The sequence below is a fragment of the Periplaneta americana genome, chromosome 13, assembly GCF_040183065.1.
Source record: "Periplaneta americana isolate PAMFEO1 chromosome 13, P.americana_PAMFEO1_priV1, whole genome shotgun sequence".
NCBI lineage: Eukaryota > Metazoa > Arthropoda > Insecta > Blattodea > Blattidae > Periplaneta > Periplaneta americana.
In genome coordinates, this window is record NC_091129.1 from 125801714 (window position 1) to 125813405 (window position 11692).

Below are 11692 nucleotides of genomic sequence, written 5' to 3' on the forward strand. Positions count from 1 at the left end.
CCTTTTCTGCCTTTTAATATAAATGCCTTCTGTCAGCTTTGTGGATAGGTGCTGGGAGGCCAGAGAAAGAATGCAGCAGTGCTGACATCCTCTCCTTCATAGTTTCACTTGGACATTGTTCACTTTATTTCGTTTTCTTTCCTTTTAGTTTTTATCGACATTGTACGGCCAATGACTCTAGTCAAGTGCCACTGCATTGAAAATATATATATATATATATATATATATATATATATATATATATATATATACGCCTAGTTTACAAAATAAATGCCTTTTTTTGCCTTTATTTGATTATTTATCTATAATTTAATATTAAAGAAATTGCCTACAGGTATATTTTAATTTATTTCTATAACCGCTACAATGAAAGTGACTTCACCGAATGTATATTATTGTCTTTCAGTCAGTTCATATTCTCTTTGCAACAAAGAGTGCTACCGTGCAAAAATGTGTAACAGTAAGTGTTTTAATTATCGCTTGTGTTTATTTGACACGGCAACAAAGAATGCGGGCCTAATGTTAATTTTAACGCTTATTTTTCTTTCAGTTTTCATTGCGACGTTGTTGTAGCTATATATTTCATATCGCAACATACTGTATCAGTACAACCAAACACAAAAATGCACTTCCCAAGGCTACTGGGAAGATTTCTTTGCTTCCAACAGTAATTGCAACATGGAGTCGAAAATCTCAATTTGCATTCGACTTATGTAAAGCTTTTCTTGCTGCCTAAATCCCTTTGTGGAAAGTGGAAGGTTTTTGTAATTGCCTTTCATTGCGTAGTTTAGCTATTTATAATGCCTTTTTGCCTGCCTATTTTAGCATTTATGATGCCTTTTTGCCTGCCTATTTTAATGATTCATAATGTCTAAACTTCGGGTCTGTGGTCATGACAGTAGGTGGCACAGACGCTATGTTCACCACTTCACGTCTAATTGGCAAGTTGCAGAGAGTATATTCGCTAATAATTATGGAATACTTTCAATTGTCGGAAATTACCTATATAACCACGTGTTCTTAGGTTAGGTTATTTTAGGTTGTAGTTCATTTCCGACAAATGAGAATATTTCTATCGTTTTTGCTACATTAAAATACGGCGAATGGAAGTTTGGAAAAAATTGTCCAAAAGTAGTCAATCTCCATAATTACTCATATTTTTACGTCAATTATATAGTAAGCAATAGCGGTCCAGGATACATAGGCCTACTTTCCCATTAGTGATAAGAGACTGACAATATGTCAATCAAAAGAAAACGCTAAAAACTTAATTAAAATGTACGCCTATTATGTATATATTTAATAATATATGTGTCCTGGACCTCTATTGCTTGTCCGATGATTACTACATAATAAGGGCCTAACAAGAATTTGCAAAATAACTCCAGTACAAGTCAGTAGAATAGCATAATATCACACGATCCAGATAAAGATGAAAATACATAATCAATGTGGCCATGTAATAAGTACCACCCTAGATCTAGGGTACCACGAGGAAGTGCTGCACGCACCGCAGTGGGGGCAACTACTGAAGCAGTATAAGAACTACCTTCAAACGAGTGAAACTATGTAGCCTATGCAAGACAATGAGGTAATTTACCAGAAATCGTCACTCAAATACGCCATTTTTGTCCTAAGCTACAAATTCAATAAATACGTAACTTATATTCATGACTGAATATTCAAACTTGTGTTACATCTGCTTTCCGTGTTCTCTACGCTAGAAGTATCTCTTAAATAAACCTAATATGTGAAGGGTTAAAAAAAATCGAAACGTAGGAGGTCCACTATATGTTTATATATTGCGACATTTATACAATAGCATTTTGTACAGATTTACCCTACGGATCCATTCTACAAGGGCTTACATTCACACAAAGGCAGACCTTTAACCTTAACAGAACTTCACCAATGTTACAGGTTTCCGGAATCAGTTCGGTATTTATATACTACACTTTCAACGTACTACTCTTCTGTCTTGAACTTTCCGTTGTAAAAGGGAAGGTATTGAAGTACGAGCTTCCAGTCTGTAAAATAAAGCACTCCTAAACCCCCTGCTGCCCCGAAAGTAGCTAATGAAGGTACCCTGAAAATAAAGTTAAAATAAATACAATGCATCTTGCTATGATAACAAAATAATATGTCATACTGTTACTTATGTAATTCTCACATGTTGGTCAAAATTTCGAAATGTTTTTTTCCAATTTGCCGAAGGATGGACATTTTACACAGCTAAATTTAACACTCCGACCGACCTCTATCCGACTCCAGCTACAGAGATAGCCAATTCTCTTTTCCTGCAATGTTGCCAACACGATTCTTGAAAACCCGCTAAAATAAAGTGCAGAAGTAGTCTCTAAATTTAAACATCATCAACTTGAAAAGAGATTATTTTGCCACTGTGAGAGATAAAAAAAAACACTAGATCCCTGAATCAATAATACAAGCTGGATACATTTTACCGCTAAACTAGCATGGAAATACACCAGATCTAGCGAGGAAAACCACTACATTGACGATCCTGCTCTGTTGCGAGTTGCGATCATTTGTCCTAAACTCCTAATTCTTACCATGATACAGTAACCCTTGTTTTATAGGGCAGCTATCCCTTTCTGGAGATATAATGTGCCAGTGACCGAAATCCTCGGTGAAGCCTCATGTAACTAGTTTAAGTAGGCTACCTCCCATATAAAATTATATTATTATTATTATTATTATTATTATTATCGGTCACTTTATCAGTCATTAAAAATAAAATGTCACTCGCCAAATAAATTTATATGCTGTGAGTTTGTTTCAGTAACATTTCATTTTAATAAAGCAACGCATATTATGCTCAGCTGAAGAAGAATGTGTTGAAATTCCTTTGCAAATATTTTTCAGATCGCTGAAGCCGTCAGTAGATCACACTGTTCTCTCTCTCTCTCTCTCTTTTTTTAGTAACAAGCATGACCAGCAGGAAAGTTTATTTCGCATCACATTACCAAAGAACCATTTATCTTGTCCATGCCAGATGCATTGAAAGCTCGCGTTTCTGAAAAATTGTCGGTAATGACGTAGGTCTGACTTTATTTAAAACTTAATTTCTTTCAATATTATTTCCTTTCGAAAAAGGATACCCTAACAATGAATTAATTATAATAAAATTATCATTATTTCTCGCATCTCTCGGTTTCTATTTTCCCGAAACTCATAACCACACTGGACTACACTCACTACTGTACTATGTCTACGAAGTACTAGTACAACACATTCATAACGTCTTATGGGTATATTAAAGTTAAGAAATGCACCCCTGAAAAATTTAAGTAAAGTGACTTCGTATATTCTTTCTGTGGATCCTTCATATACTGATCAGGATCACAAGCTAAGATGGATACAACCAGTCATGTTAACTATTCAATTATGAACTAAAAATCACTGAAGTGAGTAATGTGAAGCCTATGAAAAGAAATAAAACATTTATTTCAAGTAACCAGAATTCTAACTCTGGCTCTATGAGTTACAAGTCAGGTATTTTACTACTCGTACACAATAGATCTATTGCATACCATGTTTGAATGAAATGCATGCATTTTCGTCGACTATGATTGCATACCTTGTAGTTGCAGTGGAAGGTTTAAGGAACCACTATTAATATTTTTTATTAATTTTTGGGAAAAAGGCTCTTTTTTAATTGGTTATTTTACGACGCTTTATCAACTACTATGGTTATCTAGCATCTGAGTGAGATGAAGGTGATAATGCTAGCAAAATGAGTCCAAGTTCCAATGCCGAAAGTTACCCAGCATTTGCTCTTAATGGGTTAATGGAAAACTCCAGGAAAACCCAGGCCCGCTGGTTTCACAGTCAGGCAGGCTAACTGTTACTCCACAGCAGATCAAAGAAATCTGGGAAGACCAAAAAAGATGGATAGAAATTGTAAGGAACACTAGTCTAATATGTGAAAGGAAATTATGATTTAAGTAAGGAATGGGACTGAAACCTTGACAAACAAAATGATTAAATAACAGTAACAGAACTCGATGCTGAATAAGGAAAAAGTGTTTTACAAATTAACGCTACCTTTAATCCAAACTTAAATATTCTCTCGTTTTAGTGCATGTTTGGTTGTGTATTTTAAGAAAAAAATAACTGCATATGTATGAGCATATTGGTGTAGCCTATTGTTACTGCATGGACATTCTAGTTCTAAATAATTGGTAACTAATGTGTCTGAAGTTCCTTCACGGAAATGTTATAATAAAGTTTATCTGAAATAAATTAAGACAGTATTCAATATGTATATTACTTTTAATATGTTGTACTATCATTATTGAAATTACAAGTGATACAGAACTTTATACCCTGTGTTTCAAGTTCGTGTATTAAATTTAAAGGAATGATAGAAGAGGCCAAAACAAACATCTTTTGTCCGACAACTTAGGGTTACCATTGCGTACTTAGCCTGCTAGATGGTGTTAGAGTTTGGAGTGCTGGCATCACATAAAGCACTTCATCCTGCTGGATAGACCTGTTGCCAGCCCCCCCTGTGAACACTGTTATAGACGATGCTTAAAGTGAGCAATTCTGAACAGAGCTCACAATGATGAACCATTGCTTGTCGGATTCTTTCAAAGATTCCAAGGGTATCACATATCAAGTCCAATGCGTCCAAAATCCTGTTTTTTAAGTCTTTCTCTTTTCTTTCAAACCAACAAAAAAGTGGACTTTCCTTTCCCGTTAGCAGTGGTGCTTGTATTATCAACATCGATGTCTGCAAAAGCTTTGGAGTTTGGATTAAAGGCAAATCAGATAACCTAATCCTCCCAAATGGTGAATACTGTCTCTTAAGTTCCTGTCTGCGTTGATGAAGATAATGTTTGTCATGATGTACTCGCAATGAGAAATTACAGTCTGCTTTGTTTTTCCACATTTTTCAGTCAAAACAACCCATGCGTCTTGAAATGCTGATCAAGGAAAAAAAATGAGGTTTTCTTCTACGTTCCGAAAATATTTATCTATAACTTCGATAAATCTTTCGGATATTTTCTGCATATTTTTAGGAATTAATTTCAGACTTGTTGAAAATTTATAACACCACTTCTTGAGCACCTTATGTAGCAGTATGACCTTCGAAATGGCGATGTCTTTCTCGCTACTCATTCAATCATTAAACACTTCCTACAGGTCACAAATTTTCTCCATAGTGATGACATTATCATTCGTGATGCTGAGAAGATAGAGGCAATGAAAAGCAACAACCAACATTAGGGAGTTCTTTACATTAACTATTTGCTTAAGCATGACTTATGTGGAATCTCATTGCATAATGGAGTCTTGTTTCAAACTGAGATTAGCCTCTTTCAGGTTATGTGAGCACAACTTGACGCTCATTTCATTGCTTTTGGGCAACTTTTGTTATTGTGACCATTTCCAGAGATTGTACTTCATTCATTACTTCCTTTTTCTTCATCTCATATATTTTCAGGGGCAGGATGGTGGACGCCATTTTGCAACTTGGCAAATTGTACACAGGTATGGGTATTGCCTTTTTTTTATAAGTTTATGAAATGAAGGACTCTCAACAAATCTGAATGACAAATAATTTTTATTATTGTCTCCACAACCGAGAAACATCTGACATTTTTTATTTGTGAGAGACCTTTGGAAATACTGAGAAATGCCACTTCGACTCTGGACATATCTTGGTATTTGAGGTAGTACTTCTAGTGTTACTGTTGCTGCCAATGATGATGATGATGATGATGATGATGACGACAATGACGGAAATATCTACGAAGATGATTCTTCATTTTGATTGCTTCGTGCTGAAGATTCACTACCAACTAGAATGGGGGGTATCTGCATTTGGATCATCTGGATTATCTTGTGATGCTGGCATCAAACACAAACTTGACAAACAAACTGTAAGACGTTGTGTTCACAAAAATGTCTTCTTAAGTAAAATAAGCTTCTTCCTTTATAAGAAAGCAATTTCGAACTAAAATTGCACTTTGCTTTATTCTCGTTTGATTCAATAAAATAGCCCCAAATTTGGCTTGTTTTTCGAATCCTTGAAATAGTAGACATTATTATGGATTAATGTAAAATTAATACAACTAAAACTTTATAATAAAGATAGTAAAAGAAATAACACTAAAACTCTATAATAAAATTAGTAAAAATTAATTAAAAACCAATTGAAAACTCTAACCCAATTATAATTAAAAACAATTTTTTAAAAACTTAACTGCTTAAAAAAACAGCTCGATTCCTTTCTCAAACTGACACTCCTTCACATCTTTATGTTCCTTAAAAAGCAGTATTAACAGCTACAAAGATAATGTTTATTGTTTAATATCTTATAAAATATTATTTGGGAAGAAAAGGTCGGCTGATATCTAATCTTCGGTAAGAAACAGTGAAGTTATTCTGTTTCATAGATACTCTTTGTTGTCTCAGTTGTCTATCTTCTGTTTGAGTTTAAGGGGCAGAGAGCAAATGAGTGAGAAAGATCTGTTCCATATGCTTCTAACGCTTCTCTCTCACTTATCCACTGTGGTTAAGGCCAGAACTCATTGCTCTGCCATCTGTTGATAAATTCATCCACTAGTTAATGAGACTGGGAACAAAGCATGTGTGTATGTGATATTGATCTATTTAGTTCATTTGAACAATTCAAGTTTATGTGCGGGAATGAACGAAATAGCCTCTTGACAATGAACTATTTCATCCATCGCTAATATTGCATAGTACCAGCATACCAGCTGAACAAACAGCACTCCTGATTGTAAAGCTGTCTAGCAGGCTAACGGTACAATCCCAACTCTAAGTTGTCTGACAAAAAATGTTTGTTTTGGCCTCGTCTATCATCCCTTAAATTTAATGTATCAAATTCTGGGACACCCAGTATATATATAAAATACAAGGAAATTATATATACATATACAGAGATATAGCAGCTTTCGAATATTCCTATTAAAAAGGATAGGGAAGGCACATAAATGAGTACAAACTAAAATACTGAATGTTCATTCAATGCCAGACTCTCGTTTCAAATTCTTAATTCTGGCCTCAAAGCTTGAATAATACTTCATTTTCACTAGCACTTGTTTTGCAGTATTGATGTCTCCGGTACTGAAGGCAACTGCAGCTTCCCTGAAAAAATAATTAAAAATTGTTATTTTCAGGGATAGATGAATCCCATGTGCCAAGTTGCTTAATAGTACATTATGCAACGACCCTATAATGGTGGTAATTAAGACGCGAGTATGTTTGTTTATGAAACGAGTGCGAGTTTCATAATTTTCATACGAGCGTCTTAATTACCATTATAGGCAAGTTTCATACGACTTTTTATCCTCGACCATATTTCTAACTTGAAATTATTCATAAGTATTCATGTTATGGTTATATAAGTGAAGAGCGGAAGTGACCTTCTAAATTGTGAGATGTGCGCAGACGCGAAAGTATTGATTTTTTCCGAGGGACGAATGCCATTGACCTTGATATAATCTAGAGAATAACATGAACATTAATATTGATATAACGTGGAAATTGATTTAGAATTAAAAAACGAGATGACAAATTGAATTTATTTGAATATTATTTACAATTAAAGCTAATTATTATAGTAACAGAACATAACCTTCTGCGACAGTATTGGATTTCCAGCCTCCGTGACATTTCGCTAATTGTCTTTCGATTGCATATCCGAGAATAATCGATACTTGCGGTTTTATAATGGTACAATGGTGATTTCTCATTGGCTGAACACCTATAGTATAATGAATAGGTGTACTTTAATGAGGTGCATTAAAGGGCTACTACCAGGTGTATAATTACTACATTTCGGTATGGTCGAGCATAAACATTTTTATGTGGCACCTGAGTTTTTGTACTGAGTTCAAAATTTTTTAACAGTTTCATTTCTTTTATGTCACTACAATTCATACATAACGTTAACAAAGGCAGTTGTAGAAAGAAGTTCGAAACCTGTAAGTTTTATTAATTAATTATAATATTGTTTAATATATTTTAGTAAATATATCTTTATCTATTCCTGGTTATTTTTATACAATTTTAGACAACATTTAAAGTGAGGTTTTAATCTTTCGATGCTGAGGAATGGAAAGAGGAACACATCTAGAACTGAGAGTATTGTGACAGTGGCAGTAGTGGTAGGATTGCTGCAACAATGATGATGGTTGGGGTAATGATAGCTATACTGTTTTCGCTGTAAGAAAAATCCTAATGTAAACACAAGCACGTGGCTGTCATACCCGTGATTGGCTCACAGTCGAAACACTCACACGACGCAGGAAAATATAGTCCGTATTTGGAAACTATCATCTTGTATTATTTGAAAATAAAAAATTGAATTCTAGTTGTTAAATACAATGAAACATATAACTTCACTCATATGTAAAACGATATGTAAAAGAAAAGCTACTTTTATATTTTGTTATGTACTATGAACGCGGATGAATACAAACAGTAATACCAAGGTAGTCTGTTCTTGTAACAAGCTGGAGTCCCTTGAGCTTGTCGTTCACGTTAGCACGTGATAATGAAGTATGGCTTCTGCATCCTCGGTGTGTGTGGTTATTAATCGTAAGAGTGGAAACCTTTTTGAAAAACAAATAGTCTTAAATGTATATAAGTTATGTGAGTTTTAATTAGAGTAATTATAAAGTAAACATATTTCCTAAACAAATGAATGCATAGTAGTGAGGTTAGACCTACTTGACGAGTAACGGGAAATGTTTAACATGAAACAGAATGTACAACAGTAGGCGGGAACACGTACTGAGAATCTGTGGCGCCGAACAGCGGCCAATGAAGCCTCACTTCAGTCACGTGCTATTGTTTATATTAGGATTTTTCTTACAGCGAAAAGATTATAGGGTGGTGATGATATATGCATCACCAAATTTTCAATTATGAAATTCGCACGCACAAGCGCGCGCACACACACACACACACACTTTTTTTTTTCATATTCAACAAAGCTATCCCATTAGAGAACCCTCATAATCCTTTAGAGTTATTGGATGTTAAGGCTCCCACCTCGCAAGACAATTGACACTGAGTAGCAGTAGTAATGTCAGTCCTATCTTCTGGCTGTCTTTGCTCCCAAGGAAATACCCTCTAGTATTCATGCTTAGCACTCTCAGAATGTGCACTGGTTCGAGTTCTCATGGTGAAGCAATCGTCTCATGAAATTTCGGCCAGTGTATGGGACCATTGCCCACCCAACATCATGATAAATTTCAGAAGCTATGTTAAGCAATGAATTGCACTTTTTGAAACCAGCTATAACAGTTGGGGGATCAACATGTTAGTTACACGATACCTCCATTCTGATTGGATGATTGTTCATCTCTGCTGAGCCATGTGAATGTGAGGCCAACAGCCAGCTGGTCGACCTTGGTCCTTCATGAACCATCACACCAAAAATTTAATTTAATTAGGTTAATTTCTGTTGGAAGTTAAGTGAACCCTAGGGCCATAGTGTGGCCAGAAAGATGAGATCAATGAAGAAATCGAACCCGCGACCTTCCGACTTGCAGGACACTGCCTTAACAGCGACACTCATACCCACATTTGATACTTACAACACCTATTTTTGGTTTAAAAAAAAACGTGTCTCATGTGCTATCTGAGTTGTGCCATAATAATGCACAATCTTCATTAAGCCTACTGCAGTTGTTACTCTGAAAGATGGAATGAACTCTGGTGACAATATGGGAATAAGTTCTTTACCTTGTTAGCTTGTCCAGCATTTCTTTATTGTTTCTCTCCAGCTTCTTTACATCATCTGGTTGTGCATCAGCCAATTCTTCATTTATCTCCAAAATTTTGGTGAGAAACTGAGGATCAGTCGCTGTGATGCCCTCTTCCAGGTACACGTCCCGCATCGACAGCATGTACAGGCCTCGAGACAATGGCTGTGCCAGAGTTGAGTATGCCTTGTTTACCAGTGACGAATATTGCTCGGATAACTGGCGTTCTTCCTGCAGGGAATAAATACAAAGTTATAAAAACACCTTACTTCAACAGTTACTGTTGAGGGTAAACTTTCCACGTCAGTTTCATTCTCCCGTGAAACCAATGATGAGTATGTTGTTTTTTGTTTAGTCAACTGTCAAGGACAGATTGGAACCTCATAACACCAATAAGACATCACTCATGAGGCAACTAAGCCAGAAGATAATGGGTTAAGGTGGCCAGTTTCTTTCCCCCCTCCACTGCTCACTAATAACATATTACATTAATCAGACTTCAGATGCATGTAAACAATTGTTCTTCCTCTGACACATTGCCAAGTGAGAAGTCTGCCTGATAACAGATGTACATATCAGCCAGAACCTCAATTAGAGGTAATGATAAATAGCATATACTGCTCGGAAATGAATGTCTCAGAACGCTAGCTTTTACATAAAGTATTTAAACATATAGGTCTAGGTACCTATTTGTTTACTTGAATGGCACCAATTTTGGCCAGATGTGGGGAAATAGTAGCGACATCTGTGAATCTATCTCCTCATTTAACCCACTCTAACCCTGTCACATTCCTCAGGCTCTTACAATTGTGTACAAGAGTGCTACCAAAGGCAAATGGGAAAATTTTCAGTGAAAAATGTCTGAATTGAATGCACCACTAGTCATATAAACGTATTTAAAGCCGAGGGAATTCTTCGAACTGTGGGATGAATTCATATGTTAGCAATGCTGTAAGATACAATTGAAGGGAATGCATTTCAAGAGTCATTCAGCTGCAAACATGGCGTGCTCAGGATGCCACATGAGGTTATGCATTCTGGTAAAAAGACTGAAGATGAAATAATGCATTTTCGGCTCAAAATTGGCGTCACTTCTCAATTTTTCTTTTGTTGTCAGTACGTATAACTCGACTAGGAACTAAGTAAGTAAATAGATCATGCTTATTTTGTTAGCGTTCTTGTACAGAAATAACGCCTGTATTTGGTGTTACATAACCTCACTTCGTCAAATGTGTACCCAGACTTTCCTCCGACTTGTTAATACCTAACTTACCTCATCCTTTCCAGTGAAACGGTCCGGATGAAGTATGTTTTGTAATTTTCGAAATTTTGTTGTCAGTTCCTTATTGTCAATTTCATAATCTTCCTTAATGCCTATTATATGGAAATAATTTGTTTCTTCCGGCTTTTGAAGAACGTTGCATTGACTACAGAACAAACTGGGAGTTTTAATTTCTGCTCCACATTTCCAGCAGCTGTAATAAAAATTCGAAATACGAAAATTTCTTAAATTAGTGTAATATACACGCGCGGCTCGCGACACGATCATACAATTCCTATTATTCACATGTTTTCCAAAGTAGTGTCTCTGTGTTTGCATTGATCGTGCTGCACATAATGCTATTGGCAGTGGATAACACACTCGCGATAACAAAACTTTGAGATTTCTCATTTTATTGATTCAATTTAAATCCTGAAAGGCTTATTCCAAAAACATTTGATATAATGAATGCCGTCTTTTTAAATTAAATAAATCTCACATAAGGCTCTAATTCATTTTTTCAATTGGTATGCCTGATTACTGTATGGATTACACGGAAACGTACAAACATTGAAAATCTAAAATTATCTAAACGTTATAAAATGTCATAAGTGCTGATGCCGCAGTTCTTTCTTAGACAAAATGTAGCATACTTATCCCATAG

General features: G+C 35.5%; 1 protein-coding gene and 1 long non-coding RNA gene across 2 annotated transcripts; both read right to left on the reverse strand.

Annotated features, from left to right (window-relative positions):
• Positions 1–1776: 1776 nt before the first annotated feature.
• On the reverse strand, positions 1777–2603 carry LOC138712403 (uncharacterized). The gene is made up of 2 exons (XR_011335705.1): positions 2171–2603; positions 1777–2086 (listed from the first exon to the last, which is right to left on the reverse strand). It is a non-coding gene; the product is annotated as an uncharacterized lncRNA (long non-coding RNA).
• A 1671-nt stretch (positions 2604–4274) lies between these two features.
• On the reverse strand, positions 4275–11669 carry Hsc20 (iron-sulfur cluster co-chaperone protein HscB-like protein, mitochondrial). The gene is made up of 3 exons (XM_069844083.1): positions 11041–11669; positions 9748–9998; positions 4275–7140 (listed from the first exon to the last, which is right to left on the reverse strand). The coding sequence occupies exons 1-3, from the start codon at positions 11437–11439 to the stop codon at positions 7014–7016; spliced, it is 777 nt and encodes a 258-aa protein (XP_069700184.1). The 5' UTR covers positions 11440–11669; the 3' UTR covers positions 4275–7013.
• Positions 11670–11692: the final 23 nt, after the last annotated feature.